Below are 18299 nucleotides of genomic sequence, written 5' to 3' on the forward strand. Positions count from 1 at the left end.
CGCTCCCGGAGCTCCCTTCTCAGCCTGCTGTCTCAAGCGTGCGGGTCCGCGGTCTGTCCACTCCCCCTTGCAGGTGGCTACCGCTTCCCGGCGCCCTGACACGGCGGCTCCCTCCCCCTTCTGTTTAGCTTCCGATATCTGTGCGCGGTTTCACGGCTCCCCGCTTCGTACCTCGATACTCAGCGCTGGAGATGTTCATTTGTAGAGATCCAGATGTATCTTCCTGCGTCTCAGGCTGATTCCGTGGATATTCCTGCTGGTCTGGTACCTATCCAGCTCAACTCAGGGGACCGGCTGAAAAAGGTGTCCCCTACTCCTCCACCATCTTAACCTCCCTACCTTGAAATAATTTTTTATCTGTGGTTAGGGATAAAGGAAAGGTTCAATGATTCTAGGTAATGGAGAAGGTTTCCTCTGTTAAATATGTCTCCCCTGAATAGAAAGGATGACAAGGAGCTATACATGTGTAGGGAGATCTTACCAGACTCTGATCTGTGTCGGAGATAATTACTTCTAAAACAATTTAAAACTTAATTCCTTTTTGTTTGTAGTAGATATGTTCAAGGATTTTGGAGACCCTTATTATCCATAGTCTTATAGCAGTTTTTCCAGTGTGACTTCATATGTGTCATCTTGTGCCAAAGACTAATCAGCTGGACTAAGAGTCAGGAGGGTAGCCTAGCCTGGAAATGGTAATCTGAGGGTTGAGAAACTCTGACCTAGCAGGAGTCATAACAGAGGTCAAAGAATTTGTATTCCGGGACAAGCCAGAGAGCCAGGGACAATAGCCGTTAGCTTAAAGTCTGCAAACCAGAGTCATTGATGGGGAGAAAACAAATGGTTGGAATAACTTAGAGATGGTGACATTTATAATGCTCTTTGTTGTTATCTTATGATTGCATCATCACCCTCTAAAGTGGTATTATCTTTATTCAAAGATATTAAGAGACTACTAAAGATGATCATAGTAACAGACTCCAGTCTTTTCATATTTTAGATTAAAAATCCCATATTCTTGGATAGCAGTGTTTTCAAAACCGTGTTCCATTGATTTCTGTGATTCTGCAAACATGCCCTAGGTAGAGGGGTGGAATGGGGATCCTCATCCCTCCTAGTTCACATTCCATTCCAGCCCCATTCCACTATAGTAGCTCAGTTTTAAATATTGTAATTATAAATAAGATTATTATGAACAAGATAGTTCTGTTGCTGAAAAAACCCATTGGATTAGTAGGCCATGTTACCTTTTTAAACCAGGTAGTTTAAGAAAGTGATACCAGAGAACAGAAATCCCAAAGTGAGTGTAAGGAGAAACTAGAAGCAGCAGAATTTGACCTCTCACCTTAGTTAAGAACTAACTACCTGAAGTAGCCCTCAGGAGTTTCGATCAAAGGACAGACAGGAAGTAATGATTAGACTTTGGAGTTTATTTTTCTATTGGTTATAGAGTCTGTTTTACGGGGGCAATTTAAGATGAATTTGATATTCTTTGAAATTCTTAAATTCTAGCAGTTACTGAAATTATAAAACTTTTTTATCACAGATGAAAAACCTTTATAGAACCATTTATGAGATACACCTTATTTTGTGGCTTTCTTAAAATGTCATTTCATTGTACTGTTCTTCAAAGTAATGTAAATGGACACAAGCCAAATCATTTAACTTGCAGAGTCTCCTTGCTATCTGGCAACCAGGAATGTTATAGTAGAAATTACTGACTTAAAAGGGAGACCTAAGTTCTGATTGTGATATTGTCAGTAATTACACATAGGCTGTAGGCAAGCTTAGGCCTATAAAATGAGAGAGTTGGTCTTGGATGAATTCTAAGATTCATTTTTGAAAACTTACACCTACCTCTGCATAGTACAATCCATTTCTTTTTTTTTTTTTTAAACTAAATTTTGTTTCAATTTCAGCTTTGTTGAGGTATAATTGACATGTAAAATTATAAATTCAATCCATTTCTTAAATATTGGGATGTTGTTCCATAGTCATATAATAGTAGAACTGCAATAATAGCTAACATTTATTTAATGAGCTTTTTTTTTTTTTGTCTTTAAGATTTTGAGAGAGAGAGTATGATGAGGGATGGGGGAGCAGAGAGAGAGGGACAAGCAGAGTCTCATAACCCTGAGATCATGACCTGAGCCAAAATCAAGAGTTAGACACTTAACCGACTGAGCCACCCAAGCGCCCCTTAATGAACTTTTTTTATGTGTATCTTGTACCAGGAACAAGACTTACACTTCCCATTTTATTCTTACAGTGGTCCTGGTACTTTACACATGAAGAAACTGAGGCTCAGAGAGGTTAAAAAAACATGGTGAGAGTCTTTTTAAATATTCTATTTATTTAGAGTAGGTTCAACATGGGGCTTGACCTCACCACCCAAGATCAAGAGCCACATGCTCTACCGGCTGAACCAGCCAGGTGCCATATGTACAGGGTCTTAACAGCTAGTAAGTTGCAGAGTTTTTTCACTTAACCATGAAACTTTTCTACATTGAAAGTTTACTAGGTTAAAAACCTTGAAGAGGTGTTTAAATCAAAGATGGAACAGTCATATGTATGATCATTAATGACCAAAGGGTCATATAACTCTTACATGTGCTATAAAGCCTGCAGAACAGTTATTTTTCTAGTGCATAAACTAGGGTTTTAATATACATGTTGCATGTAACAGATTCTGAATTTGAGCTACAAACTGAACTTTTTTATGTACCAAGCTCTTTTAAAAGAAAATATGCATTTAAAAAAACTGTCTAAAAGCAAAAATCACCTGTGCTGATAGTGCTATAGATACACAGGGCTAAAAGAAAGCTTTCAAGTTGTACTAGAGAAATAGTCAGTTTGGTACTTAACCTTTTCTGGGAAAGCTAGAAGAATTGACAGTCTTTTTTTCATTTGACTGCATGGGTTAACTGAAGTTTCACTGTATTCTGTATAATATTCCTGTTTCTTGTATAGGTTATAGACAACACCTATGTAATTAAGCTGAGGCTAGAGACTGTCAGTATTGGGTGGTAGAGAGGAGGATTGGGGAAGGCTTCATTTCATGTCAGCAACCTGCTGGATAAGGTATAATTTGGACCAGTGGACTGCAGGGAAAGGTAGGAGGAAAAGCAAGGGCAAAGACAGTAAGATGGAAAAGCATGGAATTTAGAGTTTGCCTGCAACAATAGATAATACCTCTTTGAATGCAATATTAATGGTTATAATACCTACACTTATTTAACTTCCTGCCACTTCAGGGTTGACTATTCCTCATTTAAGTCTTATAGCCAGCCCTATAAGGTAGAATCTAATCCCGGATGGGTTAAATAACTTAAACAAGATTACTCTGTTAGGTGGTAGAGACTTGACTTGAGCCAAGTTTATCCTGGTCCAAGAGCCATACTTTTAATATTATGGTGTCACCTTTCCATGTAATATGCACTAAATGAGTATTTATTTAGATGTACCATATAGTTCTGACAAGCATTCACATAATGGGGTAGAAGTATGAAAGTACTTCGGTAACCATTATGATGTTGGAAGTTCAGAAAACATGAGACTTAACTACTGGCATTTTTTTGTACCAGAAGATATACTCTTGATTATTTGATAAAGGTTTACTGGGTTTTGAGATTTTTAATTAAACATTTGTTCTAAATCTCAGAAAAGGAATATTTAAAGTCCTTTTTCAGTTAATTAACATAGTGTATTATTAGTTTCAGAGGTAGAGTTCAGTTATCCATCAGTCTTATATAATACCCAGTGCTCATTACATCACATGCCTCCTTAATGTTCATCACCTAGTTACCCCACCCCTTCCCCCCTCCTCATCAGCAACCCTCAGTTTTTTCCCAATGATTAAGTGTCTTTTGGTTTGTCTCCCTCTCTGATTTTGTCTTGTTTTTTCCTCTCCCTTCCCCTATGATCCTCACTTTTGTTTCTTTTTTTTAAATTTCAGAATTCATTTTTTTTATGTTCAATTAGCCAACATACAGTACATCATTAGTTTTTGTAGTGTTCAGCAATTCATTAGTTGTATATAACACCCACTGCTCATCACTCTTGCTTTGTTTCTTAAATTCCACATATGAGTGAGAGCATATAATTGTCTTTCTCTGATTGTTTTATTTCACTTAGCATAATACACTCTAGTTCCATCCACGTTGTTGCAAATGGCAAGATTTCAGTTTTTTGATGGCTGAGTAGTAGTCCATTATATATTTATATAGGAATATTTAAAGTCTAATATTCTGCCTTTGATAAACTGTCAAAAAAGGAGTGTTTACGAATAAGACTAGTTTAAAGGGACATAGTGGTATGTTAGGAGACCTGATGGAGAAGTCTTATTTTCCTTGAATTAAATATTCAGTATCTGAGCCTAATTTATATATGAGACTTCCCCCTAAAATTTCTCTTTGGAAAGGATATTTATGCTTGAGCCCTTATAAAGTTTCTCATTACGGGTGCTCTCAATTATTTTTGAACACAAAAGCCATTAGTTCAAAGCAGCTTCAGTTGGTGTTCTGGATGATTATGGAGGTTATTTACATTCCCTAAAAACTTATGTTTTCCATTTGGGAGGAAGGGTGGCCTCATTTGGCTCAGTTGTCATATCCAAATATGTATCCAAAAGCTTAAAAGGAATTTTACAAAGAGTTTATTGTGATAATACCCAGGTTAAGGTTGTTGTCTATATGGGAAAAGGTCACAAATAAGAGTCTATGATGACCAGTTTTAATGTAAATAATGGTGTACTGAGACTACAAAGCTCCAGTGAATACAGAATACAGACTACGGAGAATATTGAATACAAACCATTTTATTAATTATTATGTATTGTTCCTGATATACAAATCGATAAATTACCATATTTGTATATCAGGAACAATATATTGGATATGTGGCCTTCATGTGGAAATACTTCACACAACATACCATGCGAGTTTTTCAGTGAAGATTGTGTTTTCATCTTTTATTTATTTTTAAGATTTTTATTTATTTGAGAGAGCAAGCATGAGTTGGGGACAGAGGGAGAGGGGGAAGCAGTTTCCCTCTGAGCAAGGAGCCCAATGCAGGGCTTGATCCCAGGATCCTGGGATCATGACCTGAGCTGAAAGCAGACTCTTAAACCGACTGAGCCACCCTGGCGCCCCTGTTTTTATCCTTTAAAACTTGGTCAGGTATGCTAAAGTTAAGGCAGAATAAAACAGTCCCATATTACTGCACACCAGCCCTACCTACCTCTCCAAAGTCCCCTCCCACTCACTAAGCCAAAAAAAGAAGAAACAAGGAAAACATTACCCCCAGAAAACAGATGTTTAAAAAATAATCATTTTCTCTGTTTTTTAAAATTTAGGAACAAGTTCCAGTTCCGGTTTACCATCCAACACCTAGTCAGACTCGCCTAGCAACTCAGCTGACTGAAGAGGAGCAAATTAGGATAGCTCAAAGAATAGGCCTTATACAACATCTGCCTAAAGGAGTGTATGACCCTGGAAGGGATGGATCAGAAAAAAAGATCCGGGAGTAAGTTTTAAGAAATTTGTACATGCTTCAAAGGTCTGTCTCCAGAGATTTGCTTTTGAAAAATATTCTCCTGCATTTTAGAAGTTGGGTATTTAATATAATCAGTTAATGCAAGAGAATGTTGAGATAGCAGCAATTAAGAATTTTCATTACAAAAAAGTAGCTAAGAAGTGCTGTGAATTTTGACCATTTTATATGTTGTCTGTGTCCATTTGGATGACAGTTGATGTCAGTTAACAAAGATTCACCTGCACGGGTGTGCAGGTGGCCTTGTCAGCTGGGAAAGCAACTTGGCAATATGTCAAGGACCTTCTCAGGTCAACACCTTTGAGACAGAGATCTATCCTAAAATGTGTATCTCACTCCAACTCTCGGCGCTTTATACGCAAAGATATTCACCATGGTTTTATTTAGAGTAGAACTATAGTTAAGTAGATTGTGGTATAGGAATACTCTGGTAGATTATGCAGCCATTAAAATTGTTAAGGAATTTTAGTGATGAGGAAAATCTTAAACCTATTTTTAATTTGAAGAATTTTATTAAGCCTGATGAATTGAATATCAAATTTTACTTCTGGGAAGTTTTTGTCCTAAGAGTTCATTATTGTCTGAGAATTGCTAATGAAGACATTCTCCTTTTAGGTTGAGAATGGTCTTGCCAACAAAGACATAATCTAATTTACTATGTTGATGACTGGCTATTTGAGCCACAGCACCATTTAGTGCTAATACTCAAGATAATAACTTGTCCTGAATACTGACTTCTGAAATATTATGGCATTGGGTTGCTTCTTAAAACTGTAGAATTCAGTGAACTTGAAACTAGATTTAATAAAGAGATCTTTAGCTACAGCAGCCCAGTAAGTAGGCTGAAATTAGTGGTGGTTTTTAAACATACGGTTACTAAAATGAAAACTGTCTTACTCCTGGGCTTACACTAAAAACTGAGTTCACATAAACAAAGTTAATCTGATGGCTTCCTACCTGAAGCATCACATTCTTCTTCGGTTATCTTCTATAATATGTAGCTGTTTTGCAAGTGCAGTTCTAGGAATGGACCTGATCCCCATGTGGTCCATTTCTCTTTGCTCAGTTGATAGCTCTCAAACTCCCACAAATTTCCAGGGGATCAAAATAAGAAATTGTCGGTGGATTAATGCCCATTAGGAAAAAAATCAGTTTGCATGCTTTGGTAGTAGGATGACAGGCAAGCATTTTCATCTGTTCAGATTAACCACGGTCTTTGTAATAGGATTGAAATGGGATAAGATCACTTCTCTAAAAATGCTTTCTGATTTCTCTCCCTCGCCCCCAACAGGTGTGTTATCTGTATGATGGACTTTGTTTATGGGGACCCGATTCGATTTCTGCCGTGCATGCACATCTATCACCTGGACTGTATAGATGACTGGTTGATGAGATCCTTCACGTGCCCCTCTTGCATGGAGCCAGTTGATGCAGCACTGCTTTCGTCCTACGAGACTAATTGAGCCAGGGTCTCTGGTCTGACTTCAAGTGAACCATCATTTTTGGTGGTTTTGATCTTTTGTCACTGAGCCCAAAGAGCCAGGGATTAGGAATTAAGATCATGCACAAAAGTTTCCTAAAAATTCATGAATGGCTGCAGATGTTGGGGAAAAAAATACGTGATATTTTAGAAACTTAGGGGGAAAAGTAGGATGGTATTTTTATGTAAAGCCTTGACCCAGTGTTTAAAAAATATAATTGTATTTAGATCTTGTTATGCTCCAGTACATAGGAATTGTGTAAAGTGTTACAGCAGCTGTATATGTTTAAATTGTGTGTGTTGAAGATTAGGAAAAAGATAGTGGATGTTTTTCCTAAATGAAATAACTCTTTTTTCCCCCCACCCAAATTCTTTTCTGAAGTTGCTGGCATTTGGGTCAAGGTTTTATTAAAAGCTACATTTTATAACACTGGCACAAAAAAAGTAGTTTTAAGCTTGTTTGCACAGTTCTTTTTTTCCATTGGAAATGGAATTCATTGCCTTAGGTCTTTTTAAATAGTGTATTATTATCGTTGGGGCTGGCTCTATGCTTGAAAACCAGTTTATTTATAACCTGTTATAAGTGCTATATCTGTTTGCAGTTAGGAAATGCAGAATTCAAAGTGATCTCCTAGCTTGTAAGCAAACTGAGATGCACTATCCCTTTTCTATAAAAATTGAGTTAATGTCAAGAAACCAACTCTAGTAAAGTGAGGTTTACTATTACCCTCTCCTATGTGTTTTATCTAATTATTTTGGTTGTTAATATGGTAATGATTAAAAGTCAAGGTAAATTTTAAATATTAAGATTTCTGATTTATTGAGCTTGAATTATGCCACCATGCTTATGTAAAATGAAAGTGGCACCATGGTGAAACTGAGAAAAGTTGCTCAGTTGTAACAGTTTTGATTTATTCTTGTGACCTCCTTCCCTTATTGTCTTGAACCATAGCAAAAGGATACTGCATCTCTTATTATTGTAGTGCTGAGGTTATTGAAGTTATATTAAACACATCTCAGTCTCTGTTTCTTGGAAAGGAAAGTCCTGCTGGCTGACTGACAAGTCTAAGCAGGGAGAATTAAGATAAACATACTTCATGTTTTGCACACAAATGCAGAATTTGTATAACCACATGACTTCATAGTTGTGATCTCAAAGAGGGAATTTCTCCTTTATCTTTTCCTTGCAGTTAATGTAGGAGCACTCTGAATCTCTAAGCTTCTGAAGTGTTAGAGGTAGAGATGGTCTAGTAAAGATGTAGTTTGTAATGTTTTATCCATTTAGCATGTGTTTATTTTTCCTTATGTACTCAAAGGTGACTTATTTGTTCAGCTCAGTGATATTACAGCTAAGAATCATTCATTAGCAGAAGGAGAAGCAATCTTAATCTCTAACATCAGAAATGCTTCTTATATTGAGTTGAGTATTTGACTCTAACACTTTTCTACATACGAAACACGAGTATCTTGAGGGTTCTTCATAATTGCGTTGTAGAGGAATTCAGTATGTCACAAATACTTCTTAAAGATTTGACACTAGACTGTAGTATCCATATGTTGGTTAATTTTCCTATGAGCCCCATGATGGAAATACTTAAAGATGAATTTGAGAAAAATTGAAAATTAGACTATCAGGTTCTGTTAAATTGTTACATGTATCTTGCTTAAGTTCTTGTTCATTAATTTATATCCACATAAAGCAAATTTGGAGGAAAACCTGAAGTTGTGCAATGTTTTCAGTGATATTACTTTTTTTATCCTTGTGTTTTCTACTTATCCATGATGTCTGTGTCATCAAGTATTATAATCAGACTTTCCTTTTTTTCTAGATTGTTAAAATTGGTAAGTGAAATTAAAAAAAAAATCATCTAATGTTGCTGTTAGTCTTTATTGCAAGGCTTCTTTCACAGAAGTTTGGCAATAATATTGAAGGAACTAGTATTGAGCTGAAATTTTTAAAGGTACTTTGTATTCTTTAATTTTGATTTCCATATACCATGTTAAGAACTATCAGTTTTGGCTTTTAACTAAGTTAAATAAAGTTATAATACAGTTGTAAAGGGCTACAGTTAAGAGTTGATTATGTAAGAATATTCCCCAGATTATCTAATCCTTTCTTTAAATTGGTGTATAAATTTAAAACAGTGTATAAATTTAATCTCTAGGTCTATAAACTTTTTGGGAAGATTTTTTATGGTGTGGCATTTAATACTATCTAATGATAAATTTAGAAGCTTAATAGCTTCACATTTTCTGAAGCCAAATAATAGGTGCAACTTTTAGATTTGGGCAAGATGTGTTCAAGATTGGCTATAGGATTTGAAATATCTGAAAAGCCTGACCATGAAAAAGTAAAAGAATCTTTTAAGTGTAAACCCAGCAAGTTGAAATACTTTGATTCACAAAAACCTTTTCAATTTTCTGAGTGTCCTTTATAGGACTTTCTTCAACCAGGAGAAGATTCCCCCTACTGTTGGTGTCCCCTGTGTAATATAAGCCAATAAGATTTTACAGAATACAGTGAGCATTGTGTTAACATTCTTTGCATACAGAGCTTCGTCATAAGGAAGCATGCATTTTAAAAAAGGAATGACAAGAGTCAAAAGCAGACCTGCCTGTACTTCTGAGACTGAAATGGTAAACAGTAAATGAGGTAAGTTTCTTCAGAATGATTCAGAAATGTACGCAGTTTGGTGGTTACCTCTGCTTAAAGGCAATGCCTAGCAGTCAGTTTCTCAGAGCCAACTGATTGCACTTGCAGCCACTGTAGTAACCTCAACTAATTTTGTAAGCCTTTAATTTTGAAATTAGTGGACATGAGAAAAGTTGGATTGGTTAGTATCTCCTCAAGTACTTTTAAATTTACTCACTGAATGTAAAGATCATCTACTCTTTTCTGGATGGGAGAAAGTCAGAGAAGATAGTTTATAATCCTTCCTTCTGTACCTTCTATGCAGCTCCCCTGCTCTAATCTTACACTCAACTACACTTCCCTAAGACACAGGCCATAAGGATGTCTCCATCATGGGAAGTATGGGCATAAGAGCCATCAGCGTCCTGAACCGTTTTTTTCCTGACTGTGTTATATTAACCCTTTGGGGACTTAGTTGAATTCCTTCTAATTTCTTCCTTCTAAGTCTCAGTTCCTAAATATTTGGCCATTGAGGTCTCATTTCCATCAATTTCATGCCTCTTCTATTCATGAAGGCTATGGTTTTTTCTTTTTTTTAAATTTGGTTTATTTATTTGACAGAGACAGCGAGAGAGGGGCCACAAGCAAGGGGAGTGGGAGAGGGAGAAGCAGGCATCCCGCCAAGCAGGGAGCCTGATGCAGGACTCGATCCCAGGATGCTGGGATCATGACCTGAGCCGAAGGCAGATGCTTAACGGTTGAACCACCCAGGTGCCCCCATGAGGGCTGTGTTCTTGTTCACTTCAGAAATGAATCCATAAGTATAGGCTAGCCTGCCTGTTAAGATTGGATCTACCCATTCATTTCTTTAAATACATTATTTTCCTTAAAGATGTACACACAACCTAGGTTCTTACTAATAAATGCTTGTTAAATAAAAAAGGTGTAGAGTAAAAATGCCCAACTATTAAATTTTCATTGTTGCATTGGATGTAGTTACTGTTTGACCTACTACTATTAGATGAAATTTTCCTGAGAGCCATTAAAAGTGGTCTCTGAAAATTTTTTTTCCCTCAGTTCTGTAGGTGAAAACATGTATTTGCCTATGGTTAGGCAGTGGTTTAATGCTCACAATTCAGATTTATGGCTTTCATGTGTGGTAATTCAAGTGAAACATAAGGATTTAATGGAGTAACTGTAAATGTTTGATTGTATAATATAAACATCTTAAAATAGTACCTTTTCTAAGTGGTTTGAAAGATACAGTAAGTTAATTTTATGTATTTAGGAAAGTTAACTAGGCTATTTATTAGCTCTGCACATAAAGTATTTTTACTAGAGAAAAAGAAACCCTTTTAATAAAGCTCCTAGGAGTAACATTACAACACTTTAAGGTTTATATTAAAATGACATACAGATGTTAATAACTGGGTTAGGCACATGTATTTTGGCAATATTAACTTAAAATATACTTTGTAATTTGTTTTCTGAGAGCCTTTGGGTCTAAAAACATCCCACACAATAAAGATTAGCCCACTTGATTCTACCCAGTCCTTTTATAAATTATATAGTAGTAGTTAAAAAAATAACAGCACGATTGGGTGCTCATTGATTATTCAGAGGTTGATTGTCCAGATACGAGTATCCAGACTTCACTTATCCATTTTACCTTTAGCTATTTCCTTGTTCTTTAGCAAGGAAATGGAAAATCCACAAGTCCCTTTACAACCCATTTCCTGATCCATAATATTTTTGTTAGGACCTTCAGCGAAACTGTACAAAGGGATTTGGATTTATCTGCATGTTGTCCACATTGTTCTTGTCTGCTTTATCACCCTGGGCAATAGGCATTAGCTCAGGACAACAGCTGGATCCATCTGATTAATGTTGCTGACAGACTAAAACCATTTACTGTTTTCATAAAGTTTTCAAGGCAACTTTAGAAGAGACTAACTGTCCTTTACATTTTTTTTTCCTTGAGAAAAGTTACTGTCCACTGGAAGACTTAGTCATCTTTGGATGCCTCCACAGAAAGTTTTTTTTCTCTGCGTATGAATGAAGCACCATTATCAATAAGGTATAGACTTTAAGCATCTCAGATTGATTGTGATCAAAGGAGGAGCAGCACATGTATGGTTTGGGCCCCTTCTATAACATCAGTGCTTCTAGGCTCCAGATTTCTTGTCCCTGAGAAAAAGAAGTTGGAAAAGGTAACTGAGGGTTTTCCTCAAGAGTCTGGTCCTAGTGGTGAACTCTGAATGCTTGTAAGCTTTGGTTGGCTTTGCAAAAGTAATGAGCCCAGCTTTTCTTGGAGGCCTCATCATAGTTCACCCTGTCATTTAGGATCCAAAAGCAAGTCTTAGACATTGTTTAAATTGGGAAGCCTGGATTATGCTATCGAAAAGACATTGAGATTCGCCTCTAGCACTGTCCATTCTAGAGGTATTGAAATAGGCTGCATTCTGCCAATTCCAGAACCATGCCACACAGACAAAATGCTCCGTGTGTTCCAAGCCAAGGATTTCTGGTGTTTGAACTATTAGCCAGTAACTTTTTCATCCTCAGTAGTGGCCCAGAGGTTAATATAAGTCAGAGCCAACTTTAAACTGAAATTTACAGTTTGACCAGCAGTTCAGCAAAGCATGGGCTTTAAAATTTGGCTGCCTGGCTTTAAATCTTTCTGCTGCATAATAGCTGTGTGCCATTAGGCAAGTTATTTAACCTGTGTCTCAGTTTTCTTATCTGTAATAGGGTGATTATGAGAATTACCTACATGTAAAGTGTACAGACTAGCGACAGGTAAATAGTGAGCACTTAATATTAGCTATTATTTTTCCACCCAGAGCATATGGTATCTGGTGTTCTGAACGATTTGCTAATGATGAGGAAAAATAAAACCCAATCCAGTTATTTGTGATGTGTTAGCTGTGATGTGTCTGATTAAAAACTAGAATGTCGACTTTTAGAAGTCCTTAGCACCCAGTAGTAACTCTCTTCCCAAAGGAAGGGCTCTGTTATATTTTGTCACTTAACAGTTGGCTTTATATACTTGAAGCAATTCATACGTTCCTCATTTAGAAATTGATTTTTCAGGCTCCGAAATGAGGTTCCCTGTTTGCGGACTTAACCTGTTGGGCAGTGATGAACTTTTGCACTAGATTTCAAAAGAGCTGTGCTAACAGGAGGAAAAAGGTGTTTTCCAACCTTGGAAAGCTGCATCCGAGGTGTGTGTGTATGGGAAGTTCCCGTTTTTGTTTGGTTTTCAGAATCCAGGCACCTCTTGTTTATTAGTGAATTTGTTATGATGGTGCTGAAGACGTAAGGTAGCAGTTGTTGAAAGGCTTGTTGTTAGGCTTTAAATTTGAAGCAAAGAAAAAGACTGTCTAGTCCTCATCATCTTAGAAGAAATAAACTTGGGAGTATCTCCAGAGAAAAGTCTCTCTGGATGATTTTTTTCTTAATGACGCTAGCACTCAGCAGGCGGAGGCTTTCTGAAAACCTCCTGGTGCCGTTCTTCAGTTGCTGGAACTCTTCCACCTGGGCCTCAGCCAAGTCTTGTGTTGGCACTGGCCTTTTAGGGTCCTGGCTTTGCAGGTTATGACTTTTTACTGTGAATGACGAAAGCTGTCTTGGAAACACTCCCATTCTGACTTGAGAGATAAGGAGTAGGGAATCCTGCCAACACATGGGAGAGCTGATAGGGACCAGCGGACTGCTGGCAGCCACCCTCCAAGTCCAAAGGCCTGTGACCAGTGAGAGGCAGAGGTAGACTTTGCCAAGGGCATGTTTAGATCATGTTACACAGTTGCTACTTACTAACGGTGGAGTTCCTTTGTGTAATAGGACTTAGACTTTCCCCAAATGAAGATTATTTGCTCTCCAAGTGTGCTGGGATACTATAGAGGCCTTTGATTGAGAAAGCCTATCATTTCTGGTTGAGTTGCTTTAGGGACATAAGGCTTTGGCAAAAGGTAGGGGGGTATATATCTCATCTCACTTTGGATATGAAAATTGAAAAATATACTTGACAAAAGTCAGAATCAGAACCATTGACAGAAGGAAAGAACCTTAATCTAGTGCAAATTACTAATTTTTTAAGGGTCCATGACTTTCCCAAGGTCACTCTGAAAACTCATAACAAAGCAGGGACTAGAATTCAGGTCTCCTTACTTCTAGGCCAGAGTTCTCCACCTGATAGTTGCCTCTCCAGGGCATATGTGCTGGAAAGCTCTGTACTATTAGAGAATTAACAAACAGAAATGGCTCAAATAAGATAGAAGCAGCAGCCCAGGACAGAATTTTCACCTTCAAAGCTTCTACACAAGGATATGGTGTTAGACACCTGACATTTTCATCTTACTTCACAAACATGTTTTTAATAGACTATCTCAAGCTGCAGGTGGGATAAAGGAGACAAAACCCACTGATTTCTCTTACCTGCCAGACTGTAGCCATGGCAGCAGACAGAGGTAAGGTGACATTAGCTGATTAATGAAGCCCAGCAGGAAATCAGTAATAACACTGACAAGGAAACCATCCTCACATAAATTTTTTTAAAATAAAAGTGCCTAAAATGAATGTTTATAAAGTTTTTTTGTTAACTACAATTTTGCAAGCTGTGCTTGGTATCCTGTGACCAATGTGCTGGTTTTTCTATATAGCAGTAGGTGTTAGTTCTAGTATGTGAAGGAACCACAAAAGGCTACCCTCATTCAGCAGCCTGGTTCTAGTCATTCCTCTTACCCTGCCCTGCCCAACCACCTAGAAACAGGCTAGTCTCCCAGATGTCAGGCTTTGGAGAGCACGCTTGCAGAGGGCTTGCTCTTGGTGGAGAACATTATTGTGTCTAGTTCTAACAAAATGAGATTTTTTTTTCATAACATTTCTGCTATGATAGGTACTAAGTGTAAAAGAGGATCCTGAAGGGTTTTCTGCTTTGTTTTCCTAATGAGAATTTCCTTTACTTAAAACCTATGCCTTCATTCGGTGTTAGTCACAGAAGGCTAGTTGACGATGTTAATAGATTACCCAGTCCCTGGCAGATGTTCAGAAGTGTTTGCTAAAAATCCAGCAATGCTGGAAGATTGGAGAAGTTGTCTGTGGTTCCTCCCTCACAGAAATTGCAGTCATGTATTTGAGGAGTCACATTTCACAGATGAACATTTTTACTGCGTACATTTTTTTTCCTCCAGGGAAATGGTTAAGTTGAGGTATGCTGTCATTAGCTTGTGAATTAGGTAAGCTTGGTGTCTGGTCACTGAACTTGAGTTCTCACTGTAACAGCCCCAGAGTTTGAAAATTGAGATGCTTTTAGGGGACAGAAGGGTAATGCAAGTGTTTAGAGCAGCCTCTACTCAGCTCCAACTGATGGTTGCCTTGTTGTCTTATAGGGATGAGCCTAATGTTGCCAGATTGGATTTTCGTTTTAAAATAAGAGACCAGAAACCAGATTTATTTGTGAAATCTCCCCATTTTTAAATGTTAACTTATTTTAAAAACATTTAAGGCATCATGTTGTCTAAATAAAACATACCTGGGCCATATGGCTTCTGATCCAGACTTTATGCCTTGCTCAAGAATTCAAGCAACACATACTTTACTGAAATAGATGTTGCATGATCTCTTAAGTGTTATAAGTTTTATTACTTATATAACTCTTTTCTCAACTGAGAAATCTAAAACATACACGACAGGCCAGGAATAACCATTCTAAGAAAAAAGCTGTCAGTAAATAAATGTACCTCGTAGTGAAGTACAGAAGAGTTGTTTCGTGAATTATTCCCAGTTTCAGTCTGGCGTACAGTGAGGATGCAGACTGGTGTCTGAGAACCAACCCCCACAAACTTCTTGGTTTTGGCACAGAAAGGGCCACACAGCTCCCCTTCTCTCAGCAACTCCCATTCCTTACTGGTGAAGATTGATTTTTTTTTTTTTCTACAGGTGGACTCACATGTCTTTTTAGTGAAATAATTTTCATTTGATTTTGTTTTAAATTGGAAAGTTACTAAGGGAGTGAAAATGAAGTGTAAGTAGTAAGGTAGTGGTGGTCAGTGTGCAACCTCTATGCCCTCAGAAGCCTTTATGGTCCTTCTGGCCCTGGAAGCTGAGACATTGCTGAATTTTGAGAGCATCGTATATAGATTTACCTCCAGATCAGTATGGGTTAAAACAAAGATGTACAGGTGGTTTTTGGTTTTTTTTTTAAAGCCAACTGTGATCCCATTAATATATTTCTAAGGAAAATGTAAACTGTTCATACATTCTCTTTAAACATCACAGTGAAAAACAAGTACCCGTATGTGTGATAGGGCAGGCAGAGAGCTCCACCCGCTCTGTCCTTGGTAAAGGCCCTTGGCCACACTGGTGAAAATCCTGGCTTCCCTTCTGCATGGATACCTATGTCATAACCATCCCACTGGAGCACCGGTGGACCCCAAAGGCAGGGCAGGGGGAGGGGAACTTTTTGAAATGTTTCCAGGAGCTCTGTCCAGCTGTCTCTGTCTTCCAGCCTGGGAGTGCTGCATGAAATTACAAGGATACTGATGAGACCATGGATCTGTTGCCATTCTCTAGGGAAGACTTGGCTTGGAGTATGGCTGCCTGGATTCTAAAATGTGTCCTTGACTCCATGGAGTAATTCTTGTAGTTTTGCCTGGAAAAGACCAGAGAATCATACATACAGGGCTGCTCTAGGAAGTGCTTTTCCTTCGATCTGAACTGTAGGAGACTACCAGGCCAAGGAAGATTTTCAGACGCTTAAATACCTGTCTCTGTCCAAAGAAAGAGTTGGGCCTTGTCCAGTAGAGAATAACAGAAAGGATGTGTAGCCCCTCACCCTGTTATTGTACCCTCTGGAACCACTCTTAACTCCTCTTGAGTCCCCAAGCTTGAGGGAATGATTTTAAGAAATACATGGGGCTGGAAGGCAGGAGACCTACCAGCCCAGCAGTTGGCTTGTGTTGTGACCCTGGGTAATTCACTCCCTACTTCTGGGACTCCAGTCCTCACAGGCAAAATGAAGAAGCGCCCCCACAGCAGGTGAGAACTGAGTTCCAAGGGACACAGGTCCAGCCTCTGGACTGCTATAATGCCCTTACCAGCACCCTCCCTCCCTGATGCCTGTGCTCCTCTGCCCCAGCCAGGTGAAGCTCCTGAGCTCAGGAAACAAAGGACAGACCAGTGCTAACCACGCCTTACTTGGCAGTTTCCAAGAGTTTGACAGCCTCTTCATTTCTGCCTTGCTCCATAAACAATAGGGCCAGCTCCAGCAGGGCGTTTGGGATCAAGTAGTGGTCATATTTAATCTTCTTTTCACTGTGGGACAGAGGAGGACATGGCTTACAGGCTCTGCCCTTGAGATATCCTTCAGACTCTTCCTGAGCCTTCCCCAAGTGGGAGGATCTAATCCATGCCTTCACATGGGGTTTCCTGATAATCCTAGTTGGGGAAGCTTCCCACTACATAACTGTAGAAAGGCTTATGATCCACAGTAGAGCCTTCCAGTCCTCTACACCTAGGGCCCCAGTTCCCTGACAACTTATGGCTCAGGCCGTGTCCTTAGACCATGCCCACCTCTGTCCCCAACCCCCTTTGTCCAGGTTAAGTAGTTTACTAAATTAGGAAATCTGTCTCCAGGCTGGCCCTTCTGACCCACCCTCCATGCTGCCCAAGAGATACTCTTTTAAAAACGCCAATCTGCCCTGCTCAGTATCCTTTCTGATCTTTTCTGTCTACAGGATAAAGTTCAGCATTATAAGCAAAACATCCAGGCCCTTCTCAATCTAGTCTCCCTTATCTCATCTATAAGCCTTTCCCTCTATAACTTCACCCAGGAAGGTAAGGACCTAATCACTGTCACCCCAATCTCAGGTGTTTTTCCTGTGTCCAGGCATTTGCACATGCTATACCTACCTACTCCACATACAACTCCTGCTTGCTTTTCCCTGCCTGATAAACTTCCCAGTTAAAACGGCATCCCTGGAAAGCTTTTCTTGCATTACATTTAGGTCCCTCCTCAGGGCACCTGCTGTCCTCTCTGCTTTCTTCTAACACAGCCCTGATCATACCAGATTGAGTTGCCTGTAGCTGTCTGTCTGTAACATTTGTGCTCCTCAAGGGCAGAGTTGAATTACAAACTCTAGCAGGCACCGTTCACCTGAAACTTCAGTGTGGATGGACTCCTGTAGTTGGGCAATCCGGTGGCCCCGGGGAATAAGGTCTGAATGATCTGTGCCCAGCAAGGATCCTGGCATAGAACAGACACTAGTACAAGTGTAGTGAATTGGGAGGTAGGCTAGGGTCAAGCACTGGAGTGCATGTGAGGAAGGAGACCCCCCCTGCCAATTCTACCCAGGAGACAGGCCCAGCAGTAGGCCACCTGGAGTGGGAGCAGCCACAGAGGCACTTACTTGAAAGAGATGCTCCTAAAATTGTCCTCAGCTTCCTGGACACGGCCCAGGTATTTCAGACAGAGGCCTTTCAGCAACTTCACCAAGCACTCATCATCCACTGAGTACTCATTCTCTAAGAATAGGGGAGTGAGGGAAAAAGACAGGCTTGTTTATTTCTGCAACAGTTACTCATGGAGACCCTAGTCTGCTGGGCCCTGGGGACAAAGAGGTGACACACACAGTCACTGTC

The 18299-nt window shown here is 39.0% G+C and overlaps 2 protein-coding genes across 8 annotated transcripts in view; one reads left to right on the plus strand and one right to left on the minus strand.

Moving 5' to 3' along the window:
• Nucleotides 1–8743, plus strand: part of RNF11 (ring finger protein 11) — a 42449-nt gene extending 33706 nt beyond the window's left edge. Inside the window, exons 2-3 of the mRNA XM_034652432.1 lie at nt 5351–5520; nt 6839–8743. Coding sequence (XP_034508323.1) covers nt 5351–5520; nt 6839–7010 — 342 coding nt within the window. The 3' untranslated portion in view covers nt 7011–8743. The remainder of the gene's footprint in view (nt 1–5350; nt 5521–6838) is intronic.
• The window catches only part of TTC39A (tetratricopeptide repeat domain 39A), a 58835-nt gene continuing 48279 nt past the window's right edge, over nt 7744–18299 (minus strand). For 5 of the 7 annotated variants that reach the window (XM_034652414.1, XM_034652389.1, XM_034652421.1 and 2 more), the window contains 3 exons: nt 18068–18182; nt 16857–16973; nt 7744–16311 (listed from right to left, as the gene is read on the minus strand). In XM_034652414.1, coding sequence (XP_034508305.1) covers nt 16188–16311; nt 16857–16973; nt 18068–18182 — 356 coding nt within the window. In that variant the 3' untranslated portion in view covers nt 7744–16187. Of the gene's footprint in view, nt 16312–16852; nt 16974–17814; nt 17905–18067; nt 18183–18299 lie in introns of those variants that run through there. The other 2 variants (XR_004623031.1, XM_034652406.1) reach the window with 2 other exon arrangements.

The sequence above is a fragment of the Ailuropoda melanoleuca genome, chromosome 2, assembly GCF_002007445.2.
Source record: "Ailuropoda melanoleuca isolate Jingjing chromosome 2, ASM200744v2, whole genome shotgun sequence".
NCBI lineage: Eukaryota > Metazoa > Chordata > Mammalia > Carnivora > Ursidae > Ailuropoda > Ailuropoda melanoleuca.